This window comes from Melanerpes formicivorus, unplaced genomic scaffold (genome assembly GCF_026170545.1).
Source record: "Melanerpes formicivorus ecotype bairdi unplaced genomic scaffold, bMelFor1.0.p_v2 SCAF_56, whole genome shotgun sequence".
Classification (NCBI taxonomy): Eukaryota; Metazoa; Chordata; class Aves; order Piciformes; family Picidae; genus Melanerpes; species Melanerpes formicivorus.
The window spans coordinates 181727-205551 of record NW_027142408.1 but is presented as its reverse complement, the minus strand read 5'-3'; the positions used below and the strand labels follow the sequence as shown (position 1 = coordinate 205551).

Genomic DNA, 23825 nt, shown 5'->3' with positions numbered 1-23825 from the left:
CCCCCCGTGCCCTGCCCGTGCCCTAGTATGTCCTAGAACCTCCCACTGTCCCCCAGTCCCTCCACGTACCTCAGTCCCTCCGAGTGCCTCCCGGTGCCTCCCCGTCCCTCCTGGTGCCTCCCAGTCCCTCCCAGTGCTTCCCGGTGCCTCCCGGTCCCTCCCAGTGCTTCCCAGTCCCTCCCGGTGTCTCCCAGTCCCTCTCGCTGCTTCCCAGTCCCTCCCAGCCACCCCTGGCTGATCCCAGCACCACCGCACTTGTTGGCATGTGCCAAACTGGGACCAGCGAGCCTGGCAGTGCCAGGGGCATGTCCCAGTGTGTGCTGCTGGTGTCCCATTGTGTGGCACTGGTGTGTGCCCCAGTCTGTGCCACCGGTGCCCATCTCAGTGCCTGTCCCAGCATGCCACTGGTGCCCCAGTACCTGCCCTGCTGTGAGCCTCGGTGCCTGTCCCAGAGTGTGCCACCAGTGCCTGTCCCTGTGTGGCTGGTGCCCTTGTCCTTGGGCTGCCCGGTGCCACTTCTGCCAGCCCTACTCAGGCCCCGATGGTGCTGGGCACAGCAGCCTGGCTGCGGTCATGTGCTAGTGCCGGTGCCAGGGCTGCCAGTGGGGCCGGTGCCAGCAGCCACACAAAGGCCCCTTTCATGGCTCCACTGGCCACTAGTGCCAGAGGGCAAAGGTCTGGCTACGTTTGGCACTGGCAGTGTCAGGACCTCTGCTCAAGGCCAGCAGCAGCTGTGGCACCCTGAGGGCTGCCCCTGGCACCACATGGGCCAGCCTTCTGGTAAGGCTGATGGACCCCACACCCAGCCCTGCCGAGGGGCTCTGGCCCCAGTGCCAGTGGTAGCTTTGTGTGCCGGGGCCTGGCATGGTGCCCTGAGGGGAGATCCTGGCACTGCCCTGTGTTGGCACCAGGTGCTGGGCCTGGCACACAGGAGGTCAAGGGGACTGTGGGGGACAGCTGGATTGGGAGCACAGGGTAGTGCCTGGGATGGGCTTTGGGACTCGGGGCACAGGCAGTGTCCCTGGCACCTCCCATGTCACTGGCACCCCCAGACACCACCCTCCTTCCCCTACCCCACTCACAGGCCCAGGGCACACTCCTGGGCACACTCCCCGACCACCTCCAGAGCCCAAAGTGATCTTTGGGGGGGCAACTCTCCTGACACCAGGTTGGGGGAACCAATCCCGGAACGGGGGGAACGTGACCTGGAGGAGTCCTGGTGCCAGGATGGAGGGGCGCTCATGCCCCTGGGATCCCCGTGGGTACAGGTGGATGCCCAGCTTGTAGCCCCCTACTTGACCCCCAGTGCCAGATCCCTCAGGACCTCCCGGAAAAACAGCGCCCCCCTCAGCCCTGACATCCCCCTTCTCCCCCCCCCCAATCACTGGACACAGGGAAAAGGTACCAAATTTATTCTGAGTTTGGGGCTCCTTGGGACCTGCCCCGGGGCAGAGACACCCCCCAGACCCTAAGAACTCCCAGGGACCCCCTGAGCCCTTCCCTGGTGCAGGGTGTGGAGGAACTGGGGGGGGGGGTGGAGGGGGAGCAGGAGTGACCCCTAGGTGGGGACTCCCCTCCAGACCCTGACCCCTGGAGCTGTTCTGGGATACCCAAATCCTGCCCCTGGGCAGGAGCTGGTGCAGGGGGAGCGGGGGTACTGGGTTCAGGAGTGTCCTGGCAGGGTCAGAGGGGATCAGTGTGGGTCCTGGCATCCTCCCCCAGCTGGCGGCAGGTGATGAGGTACTGGGGGTAGGCCTGGGTGTCATTGAAGATGACGAAGATGGAGGGGCGCTGGGAGCTGTTCACCACACTGTGGTAGCGCCGGGGCGGGCAGTTGCCAGGCTGTGCCCGCAGCGGGGGCGCACGGAGCCCTGGGGACCCCTTCACGTAGTCCCCGGTCAGCACCTGGGCCATGAAGATGAACTTGGAGCCGTCGGGGCTGGGCGGGGAGAACTGGTCCCGGGCTGACAGCGCTGCCGACACCGCGAAGTACACGCCAAGGCCATACAGGGTACCTGCGGGCACCACAGGCATGGGCCAGAGCTGCCCAGGGCCCACGGGCCAAAGGTGCTGCGGGGCACTCGCTGGTAGCAGCAGATTGGGATAGGCCACCAGTGCCCAGGTGAGCAGGGCTGGCATGTGCCAAATGTACCCAGTGGGCTTGGGCTGAAGGCAGCCAGGGGGCATGGGGCAGAGGCACTGCCAGCACATGCTCACTCCATGCTGGTGGTACCAGAGCCAGTATGTGCCCATGGCATTGGCTGAGCACACACCAGGTTGGTACCCACCAGCAGTGCCACAGCAGGCTCAGCCTGTGCCCACCTGGCACTCACCGTTCCTGCCGCAGAAGCTGCGGTTGAAGCCGTGCAGGCAAATCTCGCGGCTGCAGCCCTCGGTGGTGCCATGGAACAGAACTCGCTCCACCACGGTGCCAGGAGCACACTCCCGTGCCACACTACCCTTCTTCAGCTGGTACTGCTGGTACAGCAGAGGGTGGATCAGCTTCTGCACCTGTTGGGAGTACAAACCGGGCTCTACCATGGGCACACCATGGCTAGGAGCCTGCCTGTGCCCAGCCTGCCCTGGCACTGCCATCACCTACCCTGACAATGCTGATCCTGCCATGCTGCTCCTCCAGGCTTTGGTAGAACTGGCACACGGTGGCAGCAAACTCCTCTGAGTCCTCAGACAGTGACAGCAGCCGCACCTCCTCCTCCTCCAGCCCTGGCACTTCTAGCCCTGCTGGGTACAGCCCCGGTGAATGCCAACATGGCATGGTTGGTACCTTACCAGACAGAATACCCCACAGCACAGCAGGGGTTGCCCCATAGCACCACACTGGCATCAGCACGCACCGAGCAGGTGTCGGTCGCTGTGGGCAGGGGGCTGGCTGCGGGAGATGGCAACGGCACGGGCACTGCCAATGTCGAACTCTTCCATCCGCTGCAGGTCGATGGTGAGGGGTCGCCCAGCCAGCACTAGGTCCAGCCGGCGCTGCTGGTGCTGCCAGGCACGCTCCAGCTGCTCCACGGCCTCGGCAGGGTAGGGGATGGCAGTGCCAGAGGGGTCCCATCGCACCCAGCGTGCTGTGCTGGTGCCAAGATCGGGCAGCCCTGGCTCTGGCAGTTGCCCGAGCAGGGCCCGGAGGTCACGGGCAGCAGCTGCAGCGTATTCGGCAAAGCCATTCAGCGTGGCAGTGCCATGGCTCAGCTGGAGGCTCACGGCGTGCCGGCGCTGCAGGAGGGCCAGGCAGGAGGCTGGCAGTGCCTGCAGCCGCTCACTCACCACCACCTGTGCCCGAAGCTGCCCCTCCAGTGCCTGCTCCAGTGCCTGTGGCACCGCTGACACGTCCCGCTCAAAGGAGCAGAAGATGGTGACCCGTGCCACGTCTGCCGCTGGCACTGCCTCCTCCAGAGAGGCCTCCAGTGCAGCACGGAGCCTGCTATCATCTTCCTCCTCTTCCTCCTCGCTGGGCAATGCCAGCTGCTCACGTTGAAAGGAGCGGAGGGAGAGAGCAGTGGCACGTGCCAGCTCTGCCACCTCCTGCTCCTGGCACCGTGAGCTGTCCATGGAGCGCTGGATCGCCAGCAGCATCTGCGCCTCCTCCTCTGCCAGCCTGGCATCGCCCATGCCCCACTGTGGCTCCCTGGCACCATCCCCACTGCCCACGGCCAGGGGTTCAGCACCAGCATCCTGCTCAGTGCCAGCCCACGGATCATCATCACTGGCACTGTCAGTGAAATCATCGGTGGCATCGTCGGTGGCATCGCCAGGGTGCAGCGCTGCCAGCAGCTCCTTGATCTCCTCTGCAGGGAGGACCAAGATCCTGACCATGAACCCCCCACTGGGGCATGGCACTGGTACCTGTGGCCCCCTCCCATCATGGCACCGCAAGCGGCCTCCTCACCGATGTCAGATGTATCACCAGGGCAGTGCTGGGCATCCCTGTAGCAACTTGAGGGGAGCAGGTCTGTCAGTTCCAGCTGCAGGGACACAGGGGTAGGTCAGTGCCACTGCTGTCACCAGGGCTGCTCATGCATGCCAGGGCCAAGCATGACGGCACCCAGTGTCCCAGTGACATTGGTACCAGCCCCGGCCATACCTGTGGGTCCGGGGGGCTCCATGTGCCACTGTCCACCTGGATGATGCACTGGAAGCGGCTCTCAAGCTGGCACAGGAGGCTGTGCCCACCCTGGTCCCGCAGGAAGCGGGCGATGCCAGGGAATTGCAGTGGCACTGTCTGCGAGCCCACGGTGCCCAGCAGGCTCTGTAGGAACTCGGCGGCTGCCTGGCACCGATCTGGTTGCCCGCTCACCTGCCAGTGGTGACAACTGGTCAGGGCTGAGATCTGGCACCAGTGGGCACCACAGAGCTGGGAAAGACCCTGGGACCCTTCCTGTGGCTCACCCGGAAGCCAGCGACATCACCTCCCTCCAATGGCACCAGGGAGACCTCGGGGATGCTGCCCAGGAGGTCCTGGTAGTGCCACTGAAGGTACCGCACTGCGCCCGGCTCCGCTGCCACCAGCACCTCGTCCTGTGCCAAAGCTGCCAACTCCAGCATTTCCTCCTGTGCCACCGCTGGTGGCACCAGCACTGCATCCTGAGCCAACACCAACGCTTCATCCTGTGCTGATGCCAACACTGTTGCTGCCTGCTCTGGGTACTGCCACCGCCTGGCCACAGCCTCATCCCCCTCTGTGTCCTTGTGACCCCCAGTGATGGCATCTGGCAGCTCCCCTGGCATCGGGCTTGGCACTGCTGGTTCTGTTTGCTCCAGCTTGGCAGGAACTGGAGGGACTGTGTCTGGTGAAGTGCTGGTGCCCGGGGTGTTTGCTGTGCCCAATGATAGGGTCTCCCCTGGCACAGGAATCTCGTCCTCCTCCGGTGCCCCCAGGAAGGAGTAGTGGGGCTCCACGCTTAGCACCATGCCCTGCAGCTGGTGCTGCCGCTCCAGCACCCGCTCTGCCACTGCAGGGGAGAGGACAGGCAGCTTTGGCACCCCTGGCACCGCCATCACCCCAGCCCTGGCACCACCATGGCAGCATGATCCCTGGGGTTGGCATGGTGCCCACTCACCGTCGAGCTGCTGGAAGGTGACGATGGCAGCCTGCCTGCCTGGCAGCACCTTCACATCACTGACGCTGCCACCGCCACTGCGACGGTTCTCAAAGTAGAGCTCCAGGAGGTCATGGCTCAGCCCTGGCACCGCTGCCCGCACCAGCACCTGGGGGGTGCGTGGCACCCGCTGCAGCTGGATCCTGGCCCCTTCTGGCCCCCAGCACTGCACCTGCTGCTCCACCACTGCCAGCTCTGCCCGTGGGGACACCAGGGTGGCACTGGTGGCCCCTCATGGCCCTGGACAGGTGGGTGGCACTGTGTGCCACCAGTGTGTGCCACCCTGCACCACACCCTGCACCACCACCACCAGGACTGGCTCAAGGGAACCACCAGGACCCACATGGTAATTCACACTCCACAGCCCCATCCCAGTGCTCCCAGACGGGACTGTGACACCCCCTGCCCCATCCCACTCCTCCCGGTTTTCAGATTCTCCACACCTCAATCCCATTGCTCCCACTTAGGATTAGGACCCTCCACACCACAGCCCCGGTACTCCCAGGTGGTAATGGGCGCCTCCCCCCCACCATCTCAGTGGTCCCAGTTGGGACTGGGACATCCCACACCCCATCCCAAAGCTCCCACTTGAGATTTGGATCCTCTGCATCTCATCCCAGTGCTCCCATTTGAGACCGGGACCTCCCAACCCCCATCCCAGCGCTCCACGTTGGGACTGGGATCCCTACATGCCCCATCCTCGTGCTCCCAGTGCCCCACCTTGAGGGGTGAGGGGGTCGTGAAGGTGTAGCAGCCCCCAGCCCGCAGGACCCTGGCTCAGGGTGAAGGTTCCTGGGGGGCGGCCCAGGAGGGTCCCCAGGTGGGGTTCCAGCAGCTCCAGGGGTGTCTCCGAGTTCAGGCCCCCCAGCAGCAGCCGGGAGGGGTCCCATGGGGGGGCCGGCACCACTCGCAGCTCGGCCCCCTCCAGCCGGTGGGGACTCCGGGCCAGCACCCGCTGAGCGTCTAGGGGAAACACGGGGGTCACTAAGGGGGCACAGCACCCACCCCCTACTGGGGCACACTAAGGGAGCTCACAGCTCCTCACCAGTGCTCCCAGTGGGGATTGGGACACGTCACCTGTATCAATGCTACCAGTTGCTCACCGCGTGGGTCCTGGAAGGTGATGGTAAGATGGGGACCATGGCGCTGCCAGCTCTGCACCGGCCCCCCCCCGGAGCGCCGGCGGCTCTCGAAATACAGAACCAGTAACTCCACTTCCATACTGGGGGGAAATCCCCCAACATCCAGCACTCCTGAGCAAGGGGCATCACCCTGGGGGTCGCCCCCCTGCCGCGGCTCCTCCTCTGCCATCCTGGAGAGGGACACGCTCGGGGGATATTGGGACTCTCCCACTTCAGGTACCACTCCAGTGTGAACCCCTGGACCAAGGAACGCAACCAAAAGCAGTCCCCAAAGTCGCCCTGACCCATCCAAATACTGCCAGCATGAGACTGGGTCACCCCTTACCCAATCCCATTGGGCACTGGGACACTCCGCACCCCATCCCAGAGCTCCCAGCAAGGATTTGGGTACGACAGACAGACCCCTTCCCAGTTCTTCCCTGGGATTTCCTTCACCCCACCCCATTGCACCTGGTGGACCTTGGCACCCGCGGCACTGCAGCCCAGGGTACCAGCAAGGACTGGAGCATCCCCACCACATACCAGAGTTCTCAGTGGGGACTGGGACCCCCCTCGCCCTATCCCAGTTCTCCCATCACGTACCGACTATTCTCGGCTCCCCCCGCCAGAAACGAAACTGAAACGGGGCGGGGCCAGGGCGGGGCCTTGCAGGGCGGAGCCACCGGGGCTGGCCGCTACCGCACCGATCGGGGGCGCTCTGCTGCCGCACAGGGGCGCTCTGCCACCAGACTCCGCCCCATGTCGGGGGGCGGGGTCCAGCTGACCTCGATTTGCTGCCTGGTCCCGCCCCCATTCCTTACGGGAAGCACTTAAAGGCCCCGCCCACAGCAGATCCCGCTCTGGCTCTGGAAGCGCTGCCCGCTCCCTCCCCAGGATCTGCCTCATTAGGCTCCGCCCGAATGCTGCTGTCAGAGGCCCCACCCCCAGCGGCAGCCAAACGGAGCCTGTGCTGCTCGAGTCCCGCCCCCCAATTTAACCCCTCCCCTTCAGGCTCCGCCCACCCGCAGCTGACTAGCTCCAGCCCTGCTGAGGCCCCGCTCCAGCTAGGCCCCGCCCCCGCAGATCACCTGCCCGGAGCTTGCGCTGCCGAGGCCCCGCCCTCCCTGAGGCCCCGCCCCTCTTGGCCCCGCAGGCCCCGCCCACGCCGCCGGAGCGGTCCCAGCGCTGCCGCCCGGCTCTGGTGAGCTGGGGGGGCGTCGGGGGGGGGGGGGTGGGGGTCCTCAGTAGAGGGTCTCGGAGGGGTTGTTGCCGTTCGTGGGATGCGGGAGTCCCGGAGATCCCGGCGCCTCCCCCGCGCGTGGGTTCACCTCCCCCGCCCCCGCGCTGCCGCATTTCGCTGCAAGGGGGGGCAACGGGCGCCGGGGGGCAGCGGGCAGCAGGAGACCCTGCTGCGGGGCCGGGACCGGGGCCGGGGCTGGGAGGGTCCTCACGGTGAGCTGGGGGGCTGCGGTGAGGCTGTGCGTGGCGTCCCTCCCCGCGTCAGCGCTGGCGGATTAGGATTGAGCGGCCCGAAATAGGCCGCGCCGTGGCTTTACCGGCAAAGCTGCTTACGGGGGCTGCGGGAGCGGGGGGGGCGAGCTGCGCACCACACTCTCAACACCCCCGCAGCCTCCCGCTATAAACCTCCCCCGCAACACCCCTCGAACCCCCCTAAAGTCCCCCCTCAAGCTCTCTTGCAACATCCCCCGCCTAACCCCCCACAGACCTCCTGCAACTGTCTCCCCGCCCCGTTACCTCCCCCCTCTTCAAGCCCTTGAACCCCTCCCCACAACCTCCCCTGCACACCTCCCTGGACCCCCCGTGCAGACCCCTTGTAACACACACACGCCACCCCCCCAGCTACCTCCCCCAGACCTCCTCCTGCATCCCCCCCTGCAAACCCTCTCTGGATCCTCCGCGTTAGTCCCCCCAGACACTCCTCCCACATGTCCCCTCCTACGGACATCTCCTCACACATCCCTGCATCGGGCATCCTCCCACCCGATCTCTCGTGCTCCCGCTTTGTAGTGCCCCCATCGCATGTCTCATTGCTCCCCATGGGGTGCCCCCAGTGCACCCCATAACTCCGCTATGGGTTGCCCCCCATGTTGTGTGCCCCCCCTCGGGGTACCCCCTGTGCCACCCCTGCCATTTGCACGCAGTAACCTCCACTTCGGGGTGCCCCCGATGTTGGTGCCACCCTGTACTTCTCGTGGGGTGCTTCCCATTGCCCATGTAGCCCCCTTGCGGCATGCTCCCTGTGCCAGTACCACCCTGTGCCCCCCATATGGGCTGCCCCTCATGCCACACGTCCCCCGTGGGGTGCTCCTTGTGCACCCATGTATGGTGGCCTGCGGTGCTTCCCTGTGCACTCCCTTGGCACTGCCCACGCTGTGTCCCTACTCCCCCCTCCCCACCCCCGATGCTGCCCGTGGGAGTTTGTGCCAGGCTGGTGGGCACATGCCGTTGCTCGTGGTGTCCCGTGGCTGAGCTCCTGTCCACCCATCTGCATCCCCCCCATGGCACCGGGCCTGACATCACATGGTGCCACTTCGGCTTTGCCACCGGCCGGCCAGGTCTTGTGCCCGGACATGGCTGCGGCAGCGGCACTGGCACCAGCAGCAGCGCTGCGCACTGGCCGGGGGCTCTGCCAGTGCCCACCGTGCGCCAGGCCGTGTGCCAGGCCGTGTGCCAGGCCGCGTCCCGCACCGCGGCAGTGACACCGGTGGCGGCCATCACGGGGCATCGCCGCAGCCAAGGCCGCCCTCGCCAACCTCCCACCCGCCGGCAGCCGTGGCACGGGCGGGCTCTGCGGGCAGGGCTGGCGCCGGTGCCAGCCGCCGTGCCAGGTTCGGCTGGGCACGGAGCTGCGGCAGTGGGGCAGTGGCAGCCGGGGGTGCCCGTGCCGGGGGAGGGAGTGGGGCTGAGGAGGTGCGGCGGTGCCACGGCTGCGGGCACCGCTGCCAGCCCCGCGCCTGCCCCGCTGCTGCCCCGCTCCTGCCCCTCTCCGCCTCCCCTCCCCCGTTGCCGCGGTAACGGCGCCGCCGCCGCCATCTTGTGCGGGCCCGGGGCACCGGGGGGGGGACCCCTAGGACTCTCCCCCAGCTGGCAGGGCTCGAGAGACCCCCCGGGGGGCAGCAACGGGACCCCCAGGACTGGCCCGGGGTGGAACCAGGGGCTGGGGAGGGTCATACTGGGGGGTGATGCTGGGAGGCTGATTGCACTGGGGGTGATGCTGGGAGGCTGATGGCACTGGGGGGTGATGCTGGGAGGCTGATTGCACTGGGGGGTGAGGCTGGGAGGCTGATTGCACTGGGGGTGATGCTGGGAGGCTGATGGCACTGGGGGGTGATGCTGGGAGGCTGATTGCACTGGGGGGTGAGGCTGGGAGGCTGATTGCACTGGGGGTGATGCTGGGAGGCTGATTGCACTGGGGGGGTGATGCTGGGAGGCTGATTGCACTGGGGGGTGATGCTGGGAGGCTGATTGCACTGGGGGTGATGCTGGGAGGCTGCTCACACTGGGGGTGATGCTGGGAGGCTGCTTGCACTGGGGGTGATGCTGGGAGGCTGCTTACACTGGGGGTGAGGCTGGGAGGCTGATTGCACTGGGGGGTGATGCTGGGAGGCTGATTGCACTGGGGGTGATGCTGGGAGGCTGCTTACACTGGGGGGTGATGCTGGGAGGCTGCTTGCACTGGGGGTGATGCTGGGAGGCTGCTTACACTGGGGGGTGATGCTGGGAGGCTGCTTACACTGGGGGGTGATGCTGGGAGGCTGCTTACACTGGGGGGTGAGGCTGGGAGGCTGCTTACACTGGGGGTGATGCTGGGAGGCTGCTTACACTGGGGGTGAGGCTGGGAGGCTGCTTACACTGGGGGGTGATGCTGGGAGGCTGATTGCACTGGGGGTGATGCTGGGAGGCTGATTGCACTGGGGGGTGATGCTGGGAGGCTGCTTACACTGGGGGGTGAGGCTGGGAGGCTGATTGCACTGGGGGTGATGCTGGGAGGCTGCTTACACTGGGGGGTGATGCTGGGAGGCTGTGGAGAGTGATGCTGGTTGTACTGGGGAGGAATGCTGGGGGGGTGATACTGGGGGGCTTGATAGTGCTGTGGGTCTATACTAGGGGGGGTTGATGGTGCTGTGGGTCTGTACTGGGGGTGCTGGTCCCTGACCCCCTCTCTCCTCTCCCACAGCTCCCAGCCGGGGGGGTCCTCCACCATGTCTCACGAGAAGAGCTTCCTGGTGACGGGTGACACCTTCCCGGGAGGGGGTCCTCAGCCCACGGCCCCCCCGGGATACATGCAGCCCCCATACCCTCCCCCCACTGCTGCTCCCTATCCCCCCCAGCCCCAATTTGCCCCCTACCCCCAACCAGGCTTCCCACAGGGGCCAGGGCCATACCCGCCCCCCCCAGGGCCCTATGGCCCCCCTGGGCCATACCCCCCTGGACCCTACCCTCCCCCAGGCCCCTACCCCCAAGGCCCCTACGCGCAGCCGCCCTACGCCCAGCCCCAGCCCATGGTGCCAGGGGACCAGGACTGTGAGTATGGGGGAATGAAGGGGGTGATGGGGGGCGGGGGGGGGGGGCTGGGGGGCTGGTGTAGTCCTATTTTAGCCCTGGGGAGGGGGGTGGGGCAGCACCCAGCCTCCTCATTATCATCCCCCCTCAGAACCCCCTTGGCCCCAGAGACCTCCTTGAGTTCCCCCCGGACCCCCATCCTTTTTGGAACCCTCTTGTGCCCCCCAGTTCCCATCCAACTCCCTGGGACACCTCCCTACATGTCCCCCAGGACTCCCTCTATCCCTGCACCCCTCCTCCATGCTCCCTGGGACCCCCTTGAGACTCCTCCTACCCTCTGGGACACCCCCCCCAGCTCCTTGGGACCTTCTCCTATCCCCTGAAACACTTCCAGGGACCCCTTTAGGACCCCCCCATAGACCTGAGACACCACCCCCAGCACCTGAGGCCCCCCTGTGGGATCTCCCAGGACCCCCCCAGCCTCTGAGCCCCCTCTCCTTGATGTCCTCTAGGATTCCCCACACAACCCCTTTTGGACCCCCCAGCCCCTTGGGGATTTCCCCCTCCATCCCCTGAGATTCCTGCCAGGAACACCCCCCAGGACCTCCCCCAGCTCCATCTCTCCTCTCGCCACCACCAGCTAGATCCAGGTCCCACCAGGGTCACCTGAGGGGCATCCCCAGCCCCGCCATAAAGCCCCCAAGCACCCCTGTTCTGTTGCCCCCTCCCAGCTCCCCTGCACAGCACCTACCACGAGGACGGGCCCCCCTCCTACTATGACAACCAGGACTTCCCGACGGCGCACTGGGACGACAAGAGCATCCGCCAGGCCTTCATCCGCAAGGTGGGACCCCGGCAGCACCTCTGGGGGGAGCCACCGCGGCCTCGGGGACCCCCCGCTCACCCCCCCCCCCGCTGCTCCTCCCCAGGTGTTCCTGGTGCTGACCCTGCAGCTGAGCGTCACCTTCGCCTTCGTCGCCGTCTTCACCTTCGTGGGGGGGGTGAAGGGCTTCGTGCGCCGCAACGTCTGGACCTACTACGTGTCCTACGGCGTCTTCTTCATCTCCCTCATCGTCCTCAGCTGCTGCGGAGACTTCCGCCGCAAGCACCCCTGGAACATGGTGGCCCTGGTGAGTGCTGTGCTGGCCCTGGGTTGAGGGACGCCCTGGGGCGGCTGCTGCGGCCGTGGCAAAGACAAAGAGTCCCCACGCGGAGGACGCCGAAGGTTTGGTGTCACCAGGGCATCTGGGTCGAGGCAATCTCAGGCACAAATACAGGCTAGGCAGTGACTGGCTGGAGGATAGCCCTGAGGAGAGAGACTTGGGGGTGCTGGTGGACAAAAAGCTCAACATGAGCTCTCAGTGTGCACTTGCAGCCCGCAAAGCCAATCAGATCCTGGGCTGCATCAGGAGAAGTGTGGCTAGCAGGTCGAGGGAGGTGATCCTCCCCCTCTGCTCAGCTCTGGTGAGACCCCACCTGGAGTACTGCCTCCAGTGCTGGAGCCCCTATTACAAGAGGGATGTGGAGGTGCTGGAACGTGTCCAGAGAAGGGCCACAAGGATGATCAGAGGGCTGGAGCACCTCTCCTATGAGGACAGACTGAAGGAGTTGGGGCTGTTCAGTCTGGAGAAGAGAAGGCTCCGAGGTGACCTCATTGTGGCCTTCCAGTATCTGAAGGGGGCTACAGGAGGGCTGGGGAAGGACTTCTCAGGATCTCAGGTAGTGATAGGACTAGGGGGAACAGAATGAAGCTGGAGGTGGGGAGGTTCAGGCTGGAGGTGAGGAGGAGGTTCTTCACCATGAGAGTGGTGAAACCCTGGAATGGGTTGTCCAGGGAGGTGGTTGGGGCCCTGTCCCTGGAGGTGTTTAAGCCCAGGCTGGATGAGGCTCTGTCCAGCCTGATCTAGTGTGGGGTGTCCCTGCCCGTGGCAGGGGGGTTGGAACTAGATGATCCTTGTGGTCCCTTCCAACCCTGAATGAAACTATGAAGCTATGAAACTATGAAGGGCCAGTGGTGGGGCAGCACTAAAGCCCAGGGGTGAGGGACGCCATGCAGTGTGTGCTGCAGCCATGGCAAAGGCAAGAGTCCTACATAGAGGATGCTGGGTGCTGTGGAGGCTTGGTGTCACCAGGGCCAGTGGTAGGATGTGGCCAAAGTCCAGGGGTGAGGGACACCTTGGGGCGTGTGCTGTGGGCGTGGCAAAGCCATGAGTCCTTTGTGGAGGACGTTGAGTGCCATGAAGGTCTGGTGTCACCAGGGCCAGTAATGGGACATGGCTAAAGTCCAGGGGTGAGACACACCTTGGGGTGCCTGCTGTGGTCGTGGCAAAGCCAAGAGTCCTGACATGGGGTGCTGTGGAGGCTTGGTGTCACCAGGGCCAGTGACACCGGGTTGGGTGTCTGCTGTGGCCGTGGCAGAGCCCAGAGTCCCACGTGAAGGACGTAGCAGACTGTGGAGGTTTGGTGTCCCTGTTGCTCACACCCAGAGCTTTTGGTGCCCACATACCCAGAGCCCTGATGTCCCCAGGCTCAGAGGTTTGCTGTCCCCACGCCCAGAGCGTTGATGTCACCATACCTGGAGATTTAGTGCCACCATACCAGGATGTTTGGTGTCCTTGTGCCCAGGGGTTTGGTATCCCCATGCCCAGAGCTTCAGTCTCTCTCTGTCCTGAAGTTTGGTGTCACCATGTCTGGAGGTTTGGTATTGCCATACCTGGAGGTTTGGTGTCCCTGTTGCTGGGGGTTCAGTGTCCCCATGTATGGGGTCTCAGTGTCCCTGTACCTGGGGGCTCAGTGTCCCCCATACTTCCCATACTTGGGGGTTCAGTGTCCCCATGTATGGGGTCTCAGTGTCCCCATACTTCCCATACTTGGGGGTTCAGTGTCCCCATACCTGGGGGCTCAGTGTCCCCATACTTCCCATACTTGGGGGTTCAGTGTCCCCAGGCGTGGGGGCTTGCTGTCCCCATACTCAAAGGTTTGGTGTTCCTATACCCAGGGGCTCAGTGTCCCCAGACCCAGAGTTTTGGTGTCCCTCTGCCCACTGTGACCATGTCCCCTCGTGTCCCCAGTCCATCCTGACCCTCAGCCTGTCCTACATGGTGGGGATGATCGCCAGCTTCTATGACACCGACGCTGTCATCATGGCCGTGGGCATCACTGTCGGCGTCTGCTTCACTGTCGTCATCTTCTCGCTCCAGGTCCCAGCTGCGCCTGGGGGGGTCCATACTGGAGATGGGGGGGGTTGAGACTGGGGCTGGCAGGCTTCAGACTGGGCTTAGGGGGCTCCAAACTGCATCTGGGGGACTCCAAACAGGGGTTGAAAGGGTCCAAACTGGCACTGAAGGGGTCCAACTGGGGCCAAGGTGGGTCCAGACTGGGGCTGGAGGGCTCCAAACAGGCTAAGAGGGTTCACACTGGAGCTGGGGGGGGGTCCAAACTGGGCCTGGATTAGTCCACACTGGGATGAAGGGGTCCAAATGGGGCCAAGGTGGGTCTAGACTGGAGCTGGAGGGCTCCAAACAGGCTAACAGGGTCCAGTCTGGGGCTTGGGGGCTCCAAGCTGGAGCAGAGGGGCTCCAAAGAGGGGCTGAAAGGGTCCAATCTGGGGCTGAGTGGCACCAAACTGAGGTTCAGGGGATCCAAACTGAGACTGGGGGGGGGGGGGTCCAAGCTGGGGAGATCCAAACTGGGGCTGGGGGCATCCAAAGTGGGGCTGGGGCTGAGGGGATCCAAACTGTGTGTGTGAGCCCCTCCCTGGGGTTCTATGGTGGCTCTGCTGGGTGTGGAGGGAGGCTGGGTAGGTGCAAGTTGGGACTGGAAGGTCTGCACTGGGGCTGGAGGCTATGAACTGGCTCTAGCAGGGGGTGACTATGGTATGTGTGACCCCCTCCGGGCTCCATGGTGGGGCTGGGGGTGTCCAAACTGGAGCTGGAGAAGCCCAAACCGGGTGTGTAAGCTGCTCCAGGCTCCATGGTTGTAGTGGGGGGATCCAAAGTGGGATTGGGAGCCCTGAAGTGAGTCTGGGGGGGCTCTGAAGTGGGTCCGGGGGCGGGGGGGGGGGTCGTCGGTATGGGGTGTGTGACCACACCACGGACTTCATGGTGTGACTTGGGGGGGTGGGGGGATCCAAACTGGGTGTGTGACCCTCACCAGTGTCTCCTGCTTGGAGGGGAAGCTGTGAACTGGGTCCGGAGGGCTCCGGACTGGAGCTCAGGGCTCCGAGCTGGATCTGGGAGGCTCCCAAGTGGGGTGGGGGGGTGGTGTCCATATGGGGGGTGTGACACCCCCCCCCCCCCGTGCCCTCCCCAGACCAAGTACGACTTCACCTCGTGCCGGGGGGTGCTGCTGGTGTGTCTGGTGGTGCTGGTGCTGTTCTCCCTGCTCTGCATCTTCATCCGCAGCCGCATCCTCGACATCATCTACGCCTCGCTGGGGGCCCTGCTCTTCACCTGCGTGAGCTGGGGGGGCACCCTGAAATAGGGGGGGGTGGCACCAGGGGGCACCTCAAATAATAATGGGGGGGAGCGCCTGGAATAATGGTATGGGGGCAGCAAAAGGGGAGGCACCCGAAATAATGGGGGGAGGGAGGGAGTAAAGGGAAGGGCACCCAAAGCAATGGGGGAGGGGGCACCTAAAATAATGGGAAGTAAAGGGGGGGAGCATCCCAATTAATGGGGGGGCAGAAAAGTGGGGAAACCCCAAATAGTGGTGAGGGGCACCTGGAATAATGGTATGGGGGCAGCAAAAGGGGAGGCACCTGAAATAATGGGGGGAGGGCAGCTAAGTGGGGAGCACCCAAAGTAATGGGGGGCACCTACAGTAATGGGGAGGGAAGTAAAGGGGGGACACCCCCATTAATGGGGGGGGCAGCAGAGGGGGAGGAACCTGAAATAATGGGGGGGGGGCATCTGAAATAATGAAGGGGGCAATACCAGGGGGGGCACCCCAATCATGAGGGGGCCACCCATAATAATGGAGGGAGGATGACAGCACTGGGGGGGAGACACCCAAAGTAATGGTGGGGGGAGCAACACCAGAGGGGGTGCCCAGAATATGGGGCACATAGTTGGCTCTGTGGGTCCTGTGGTGCCACCAGCTCCTTCTGTGCCCCCCCCCCCCCCCCCGTGCCCCCCCGTGCTGGGCAGCTCTCAGTGATGGACACTCAGTTGGTGCTGAGCCCCCAGGAGCACATCAGAGGGGGGGACTCAGTCCCAGGGGGGGTTCTATGGGTGCTGGGGGGATCCTGCAGTGCCACTGACCTGCCCTGTGCCCCACTCTCAGGGGTGCCTGCCCCGTTTTGGGTAGCTCCTGGGGGTGGGAACACAGCTGGTGTTGGGGAACAAAGGGCACGTCTCAGTCTTGGGGGGGATCCTGGGGGGCTTCTGTGGCTCTTGTGGGGGGGGCTCTATGAATCCTGTGATGCTACCAACCCCCACTGTGCCCCTGGCATTTGGGGCAGCTCCTGGCAGTAGGGACCCAGCTGGTGCTGGGGAGCAAGGAGCACATCTCGGTGTGGGGAGGATTTGTGGGTCCTGGGGTGTTTGTCTGGCTCTTGGGGGGGGGCTCTATGAGTCCTGTGGTGTCTCCAGCTCCCTGTGTGTCATCCTCCCCCAGCAGTGCCCCCTCCCCCCACTTCGGGCGGCTCCTGACCGCAGGGTCCCAGCCGGTGCCGAGGAGCGGGGAGGAGGTCTCAGTGTGGGGCATCGCATGGGTCGCGGGGGGGTCCTGGGGAGTTACTGCCCTGCAGCGTGCCCCCCCCGTGACTGGTGCCCCCTCCTTTTGCCCAGTTCCTGGCGGTGGACACGCAGCTGGTGCTGGGGAACAAGCAGCTGGCCCTGAGCCCCGAGGAGCACGTCTTCGCCGCGCTCAACCTCTACACCGACATCATCAACATCTTCCTCTACCTCCTGGCCATCATCGGCCGCGCCAAGGAGTAGCTGCCCCCCCCCCCCCCCCGCCCCGGGACCCCCCCCCCGACCCTGCTTTCTGCCTCCCCACACCCCAAGCCCACCCCCTACCCACCCCCACCCCCGTTCAGTTCAGTGTTATCATCCTTTACCCCCCCAAAAAAAATCACCCCTTGGAGTTTTTGGTTCCCCACCCTCATTTTTCAGTCCCCCCCGGATAGAAATGGGGGGGGGCACATATGGGGTGCCCTAACTGCCCTTACCCCATCCCCAGCACCTTGCCCAGACCCTTTGCTGGCCCCCTCTTGCTGTGAATATGGGCTGTGTGTCCCCCCCTTTGAATGTGGACTGGAAGCACTTTGTCCCCCCACCCACAATGGAGCTGCCCCCCATCATCCCAATCCTCCTCCCACCTCATCCCAGTCCCCTCCTTCACATCCCAATCCCCCCCACCTCATCCCATTCCCCCTTCACATCCCCCCCTTCTCATCCCAGTCCCCCCCTTCACATCCCAATCCCCCCCCCATCCCATTCCCCCTTCACATCCCCCCCACCTCATCCCAGTCCCCCTTCACATCCCAATCCCCCCCACCTCATCCTAGTCCCCCCCTTCACATCCCAATCCCCCCCCATCCCATTCCCCCTTCACATCCCAATCCCCCCCATCCCATTCCCCCTTCACATCCCCCCCCACCTCATCCCATTCCCCCTTCACATCCCCCCCAGCTCATCCCATTCCCCCTTCACATCCCCCCCCACCTCATCCCATTCCCCCTTCACATCCCCCCCAGCTCATCCCATTCCCCCTTCACATCCCAATTCCCTCCACCTCATCCTAGTCCCCCCTTGCACATCCCAATCCCCCTGACTTCATCCCAGTGTCCCCCAACAACTCCTAGTGCCCCCCATCCCATCCCCTTCCCCGCACGCATTACCCCCTGGCCCCCCCAGCCGAACAGGCAGGGTCAGGACCCCCTCTCCAAGCTCCCACCCTCCTCCCTGGGATACAGGCAGGGCTGAGGGTAAGGGGGGGGCACTGCAGGAGGGTCTCTATGGGGACCCCCCAGGACCTAAGCTCGCCCCTTACCCCCCCTTAATTTGTCCCTTTCCTGGGGGGGGTCCCTGTCCCACCCCTCATTTGTGGCTCCTGCTGTCAATAAACCCCCTCCAGGTCAGCTCCTGCCTCTACCTGTGTCTCTTACTGGGACCAGTGTCCCTAGAACCAGGGACCTGTGTCACCCATCTGCTCGTGTCAGTGGGGCCAGTGTCACCAACCTCCCCGTGCCACTAGGACCCAACATGGTCACCAAATTCCTGATGAGTTCCATCTCAAACTCAGTCCAGCTTTCGGCTCCCCGGTTGAAGAGAGGCAGGGATCTGCTGGAGAGTCCAAAGGAGACTTATGAGAATGATTTGGGGACTTGAACATCTTGCCTAGGAAGAGAGACTGGGAGAGCTGGGGCTGTTCAGTCTGGAGAAGGCTGAGAGGGGATCTTATTACCGTCTATAAATGTCTGAGGGGTGGGTGCCAAGCTGAAGGTGCCAGGCCCTTTTTGGTGGTGCCCAGTGATAGGACAAGGAACAACAGGTACAGGCTGGAACGTTCTGTGATTCAATGGCCCCCAGTACAGTGCCCATCGTGCCCATCGTGCCCCCCCCCAGGGTGCAGTACCCATCGCGGCCACACCGTGGCGCAGCTGCCGCAGCTTGCAGAGCGCCGCGCAGGAGCCGCCCGGATCCCGCCCCAGGGCTGCGCTCCGCCGGCGCTGAGCTAGCTCCGGGAGCGAGGCTGCTGCAGCTCCGCAGAGGAGGTCCCCGAGGGCCACGAACAACCATTGCCGGGGGCATTCGGAGCTTTAGCACCGCACACTGCTTGAGACAACAGAAAGTGGAGCTCTCGCAACTGGGACCAACCTCCCCGTGTCACCAACCTCCCCGAGTCACCAACCTCCCCATGTCAGTGGGAGCAGTGTCACCAACCTCCCCAAGTCACCAACCTCCCCATGACAGTGGGAGCAGTGTCACCAACCTCCCCAACTCACCAACGCCCCCATGTCAGTGGGAGCAGTGTCACCAACCTCCCCGACTCACCAACCCCCCCGTGTCACTGGGAGCAGTGTCACCAACCTCCCCGACTCACCAACCTCCCCATGACAGTGGGAGCAGTGTCACCAACCTCCCCAAGTCACCAACCCCCCCGTGTCAGTGGGAGCAGTGTCACCAACCTCCCCATGTCACTGGCACCAGTGTCATCTACCTCCCAGTGTCATCAGGACCAGTGTTGCCCTCCTCCTCGTATCACCAGGGATTTGTCTCACCCATCTCTGGTGGCACTGTGACAGGAGGCTGTGGTGCCTGACTCCCAGCCTGTCTTTGACCTGACCACTGGATCCACACCATCCTGGCTCATTGATGGCCACCAGCTGGGCACTGGTGGGCACTGGGTGGACTCTGGTTGCCAGAGACACAGAGCTGGCCTCTTGAGGCTCTGCTGGCAGTGAAGGACCTGATGGCCAGTGGCCACCCCAGTGAGATGCTACCGTGGTGCTGAGGGGCTCCTTGCCACCAGGACACCGTGATGCTGGTGGAGCTGATGGGCACAGAGCACCTGGAGCTGGTCAGACTCCCCATGGAGCTGACATGCTGGGCATGCCTGGCACACCAGGCAGCCTCTTCTGGCAGGGGTGTGGCAAGGGGCTGCTGGTGTTGTGGTTCCAGTTCTTCCCCCGGGAGCTCCTCAAGGAGCTGCAGCCCCCTGCCCAGCTGCCACCAGTACCAACCACTCTGATGCCCACTGTGCTGTCCTCGTGGTTGTCATTGAATCATGGAGGCATGGGATGGGTTGGGAGAGAGCTCTGAGCTCATGGAGTCCAACCGTTGTCTCAGCACCACCAAACCATGGCCCTCAGCACCACAGCTCCAGGGCTTGGAAACCCCCCAGGGATGGGGACTCCAGCACTGCCCTGGGCAGCCTGGGCCAGGCCTGCACAAGCCTCGAGGGGCAGAAATTGTTCCTCATGGCCAAACTCAACCTTTCCTGGGTCAGTTTGAGGCCACTTCCTCTTGTCCTATCACTTGTTCTGTGGGAAAAGAGACCGATGCCTACCTGGCACCAAGCTGCAGGGATCTGGCCCCAGCTCCTGAGGCTGGCTCTGGGGTGAATCCAGGAGCCTGCACCCTATGGTGGGCAGGGAAACTGGGGTAGCTGGGATGGTGAAGCTCTTGCAGGGATTTGTGCCAGCTCCAGGCTGCCTGGGAATGTGGTGCTGGTTGGGATCCAGATGGGACCTAGATCAGACTCCCACAGGAACCTGCTGAAGTAAAGGGGACACTGGGTGAGGGATCTGTTGTGTAACTGGGTGAGCAGCATCTGAACAGGCTTTGGAGGTATGGTGGCAACACAGGAGAAGAAAGAAAGGAATGGATGGTCTGAGCATCTGCTTCCAGTCCCTGCAGGTCGTGCCCCCACTGTGGGTGCACTGAGGAACATCTCCATCCCACGGGAGAACACTGGGATGAGAGCAAAGCCCCAGGACCTGACCTGCTGGAAGGGGAAATGAAACCAGCAAAGCTATCACTGTGCCCACAGTGAAGCCAGCACCATGGGTGGGGAACAGCTGAAGCTCCCCAAGAGCAGCAGCTTTCCCTGCTCAGTGATTATGTTCTCCACCCACAGGGGCCACAGACCTCCATAATGTGCCCTCAGGTATGGGACATGGAGCCAGCCAGGCCTGGTACCCCAGCTGGAGCTCATCAACCTACCCAATAAATCAAACAGGACTGGCAGGGTGCTCTGGGTCAGCTCCCAGCTGACCCAGGGAACAGGCTCCCTGAACCTCTGCTCTGCAGCTCCTGCCTCCTCTGGCAGCCAGGAAGGTCCCCTTGGTGTTTGGCCAGCTCAGGCCAAGCCCCATCCATTGCTTTGGGCAGATCTCCTCCTGCTTCCCTGTTCTGCACTGATAAGGCCACCCGGGCAATCTTATCTCCCCCAACATCTGTTTGAGAGGCCACCACACTGGGCTGCTCTCCTCCTGCACTCCATCTCCTGCTTCCTTCAGCACCTTCTCAACCATGAGCCCCTGGTATTGGCTTGGCTGGTGCATGGTCTGTCACCAACCCCGTGGTCACCACCTTCCCTGGAGAACATCCCACCAGGTCTCCACGGCCACACCACCACACACGGCTGCCCATGTCCCTCTCGGGTGGCTGAGCACTGCTGGCCATTTCCTCTTTAATCATCTCCACACTGGGGCTAATTCATGGCCCAAGTGTTTGTTGGTGGCCCCAGGGCATGACTTTGCATTTCGTGCCCTTCCATTTCCTCCCCTGCCCATTAGCCCAGCCCCCAATGTCACTGCTGTCCCTGCCTGCTGTCCCTGCCTGCTGTCCCTGCCACGCTCCACCACCTCCTGGCCAAGCACAGGGACCTGTGCCCACCGTGGTGCCACCAGCTCTGTGACTAAAGCATTCCTGTGGCTCCCAGAGCCCAGGTTCCCACTCATCATTCCCCTTTCAGCACAGCTCAGTCTCCAGGGGCAGGTAGGGTGTGGGATGTGAAGGCCTTCTCCAACTCTGTGATTCCACCAGGAGACCACAGGCGTGTCTGGGGTTGTGATTTTGGGTCACTGTAGGGATCTGCTGCTGCCTGCTGCTGTCTTGGGTTTGTCTCAACAGCACAAAGTGGCATTCACCAGCAGGTCTCCACTGGCTGCTTGTCTGAAAGCCCAGAACTGACATCAGCTGCTGTGCTCAGCTGAAGGTCTGCTGTTCCTCCTGGTGGAAGCTCTTACCTCCAAGAGAGGAAAGAACAGAAGATGTTGTTGTGATGGAAGTTTTGCTTCATTTCCCACAGAACTGGTTCTGCTGCTTCTGCTCAGCAAAAGGTCCAAAGGATGTCTGAAGGCTTTGGAACAGGGAACTCCCCAGCCACGAGGTGACAACCCAAGTGACACCTGGCTCCTCCTGCTCCAACACCAAAGAGCTGGCCTCAGAGCTCTTGGGCTGCAGTCACCCATGAGGGAGTAGCACCTACCCTCCTCACTCTTCCTCTTCACCCTTCCTCCCACTCTTCATCCTCCCTCTTCCTCCTTGCCCAACCTCCTTACCCCAGGCAGGTTGCACATGGGCTGGGTGGGAGAGGTCCAAAGAGTCTGCAAGACCCCACAGCTGGGGCATTTGTTTGGACCTGATGATGTCAAAGGTCTCTTCCAACCAAAATCATTCCTTGATCCTGTTTTGTGCCACTGTGCCCCCACACCTCCCACTGCCCAGCCCCAGAACCTGCCCCAGCTCTCCACTACCCCTCAGTGTGCCCCTGAGAGGAGGGGTAGGGACAGCTCTGGGGCTCTTCAGGAGGTTCTGGGAGGGTCTCATGTCCTAGGGGGCAGCAGGATGAGACCTGAAGGAACTCACTGAGGGTTACAGGAGGAAACCACAGCCTGGAGAGCAGGAGATGACCTGTCAGCCTATTACAGGAGGCCAGGACATGGGTTGGGGGCCACCTCAGCCTCATGAGGCACAAGGTGCCTGCTGCACTGACCATGGTGTCCACCAAGGGTCTTCCCTCTGAGATCAGAGAACCATGGCATGGTTTGATAGGGACCTGCAAAGCTCATCCAGTCCAACCCCTGCAGTCAGCAGGGGCATCTCCAACCAGAGAAGGTTGCTCAGAGCCCTAAAGAACCTAACCTGGGATGGTTGCACAGATGAGGCATCTCCCACCTCTATGGGCAGCCTGGTCCAGGCTCTCCACACTCTCTTCCAGTTCAAACCCAGCATGCCTGGGCCTGGCCCTGCACTCCCTGATCATGTCTTTCTCCAGCTCTCCTGGAGCCCCCTTGAAGTCCTGGAAGGCCATCAGAAAGCCTCCCTGGAACCCTCTCCTTTCCAGGCTGAACAACCCCAACTTTCTCAGCCTGGCCTCACAGCAGAGGGCTTCCACCCTCAGGTCATCGCTGTGGCTTTCTCTGGCCCCGCTCCAGCAGGTCCATGTCTCTCCTGTGCTGAGGACCAGGAGTCAGGGATCCTGGATTGAGACCCTGCCAGGGCAGTGGAGCAGCACCAAGACCTCCCAGGAGCCTGCCAAGAGCAGGAGAGCAGGTGACCAGGTCTGACACAAACCAGGAGTCCTTTGTGCGTGACCAAGCAACGCATGGAACGAAATCAACCTTCCCTGGTGGGAGCTGCACCAGCAGCAGCCTGCTTCAGCCACTGGGTCTGATGGTGCTCCCAGGACCATGGCCACCCTCTGTCACCTCCACCCTTGACCCTGCACCCCATCACCCCCCTCTGTGCCTCCTCTCCTCCCACGACCACATCCAGCTCCTCCAGCCATCACCTTGAGCTGTCCTGCAGCCCTGGCCCTGCTGTGTCCTCACCACTGCCCTGTCACTCTGTTCTGGCTGCTGTCCCCCAGCCTCTGCTCCTCGTGGGTGGACAGTTCCTCCTGAGCAGATTCCATCCCATTTTTGGCTCTCATGTGACCAGTGGCAGACATCCTCCTCACCCAGCACAACAACACCGTGGTGGTCACACCTGGCTTCCCTCCCAGGGCTGGAGGAGCTGAGGACACTTGTCCTGCACCGTGGGGGAGCTGCCAGGGCAGGTGGGCACAGCTCCAGCCGGCAGGGCTGGGACACTGGGGGCTCTGGAACCCTCCCCAGGGGCTCTTGGCCGCGAGGTGTCTGCAGAAGCTGGTGCCACGGCGGGGGTGACGCTGGAGATGCCTTCAGAGCTGCAAGGAGCAGTTTGGGGATCAGCCCAGCCTTGTGGATGTCCCCTCCCTGGGGGTATGCAAGGCCAGGTAGGGAGAGACCTTGAGCAACTCGGTCCCAGGAGGGAGGTGTCCCTGCCCATGGCAGGGGATTGGAACTAGATGATCTTCAAGGTCCCTCCCAGCTCAACTCATTCCATGATTTTATGATTCCCAGGGGTTTGCTGACGCTGCAGCTCTGAACTCCTCCCTGGATTTCCCTGGATTCTCCTCAGCTCCCACCTCTGAGCTACCTGCTGACACGGTGGGTCACATATTTTGAGTGCCTCGCCGGCAGGGACGTCGGTGGGGCGCCGTGGGCACGGCGGGGACAGAGCCGGGAGCTCAGCAAACGGCAGCAGATCCTGAGCGGCTCCGCGCTGGCGCCGTGCCTGCAGGATCC

At 63.4% G+C, this 23825-nt stretch overlaps 3 protein-coding genes across 5 annotated transcripts; 2 read left to right on the top strand and 1 right to left on the bottom strand.

Moving 5' to 3' along the window:
- Positions 1-1397: 1397 nt before the first annotated feature.
- On the bottom strand, positions 1398-7184 carry PARP10 (poly(ADP-ribose) polymerase family member 10). Of its 3 annotated transcripts, XM_068161074.1 has the most exons (11): positions 6842-7184; positions 6221-6496; positions 5838-6080; positions 5079-5312; positions 4408-4970; positions 4103-4315; positions 3908-3983; positions 2856-3806; positions 2603-2742; positions 2334-2511; positions 1398-2015 (listed from the first exon to the last, which is right to left on the bottom strand). In XM_068161074.1, exons 1-11 carry the CDS (start codon positions 7050-7052, stop codon positions 1684-1686), a joined length of 3417 nt encoding a protein of 1138 aa, XP_068017175.1. In that variant the 5' UTR covers positions 7053-7184; the 3' UTR covers positions 1398-1683. The 3 variants fall into 3 exon arrangements, with proteins under 3 accessions (XP_068017175.1, XP_068017173.1, XP_068017174.1); XM_068161072.1 differs by lacking the exon at positions 6842-7184 and having other exon boundaries at positions 6221-6832; XM_068161073.1 differs by lacking the exon at positions 6842-7184 and having other exon boundaries at positions 2603-2739; positions 6221-6832.
- Positions 7185-7334: 150 nt separating this feature from the next.
- Positions 7335-16712, top strand: GRINA (glutamate ionotropic receptor NMDA type subunit associated protein 1). Its single transcript, XM_068161071.1, has 7 exons — positions 7335-7439; positions 10437-10783; positions 11494-11606; positions 11692-11892; positions 13834-13962; positions 15074-15217; positions 16552-16712. Exons 2-7 carry the CDS (start codon positions 10462-10464, stop codon positions 16699-16701), a joined length of 1059 nt encoding a protein of 352 aa, XP_068017172.1. The 5' UTR covers positions 7335-7439; positions 10437-10461; the 3' UTR covers positions 16702-16712.
- Positions 16711-17846, top strand: LOC137452554 (uncharacterized; the record flags this gene model as incomplete). Its single annotated transcript, XM_068161038.1, has 1 exon — positions 16711-17846. A coding segment is annotated over one exon (981 nt), but the record flags the coding sequence as incomplete, so codon positions are not given.
- Positions 17847-23825: the final 5979 nt, after the last annotated feature.

Excerpts from the sequence above, each read along its gene's own strand:
- PARP10 (XM_068161072.1), bottom strand. The coding sequence starts at position 6,779 with ATGTGGTGGGGATGCTCCAGTCCTTGCTGGTACCCTGGGCTGCAGTGC. Across the intron at positions 3,807-3,907 it reads TGGTGATACATCTGACATCG|AGGAGATCAAGGAGCTGCTG; the intron begins GTGAGGAGGCCG and ends TCCTCCCTGCAG. Across the intron at positions 2,016-2,333 it reads CAGCTTCTGCGGCAGGAACG|GTACCCTGTATGGCCTTGGC; the intron begins GTGAGTGCCAGG and ends TGGTGCCCGCAG.
- GRINA (XM_068161071.1), top strand. The coding sequence starts at position 10,462 with ATGTCTCACGAGAAGAGCTTCCTGGTGACGGGTGACACCTTCCCGGGA. Across the intron at positions 10,784-11,493 it reads GGTGCCAGGGGACCAGGACT|CTCCCCTGCACAGCACCTAC; the intron begins GTGAGTATGGGG and ends GCCCCCTCCCAG. Across the intron at positions 13,963-15,073 it reads TCGTCATCTTCTCGCTCCAG|ACCAAGTACGACTTCACCTC; the intron begins GTCCCAGCTGCG and ends TGCCCTCCCCAG.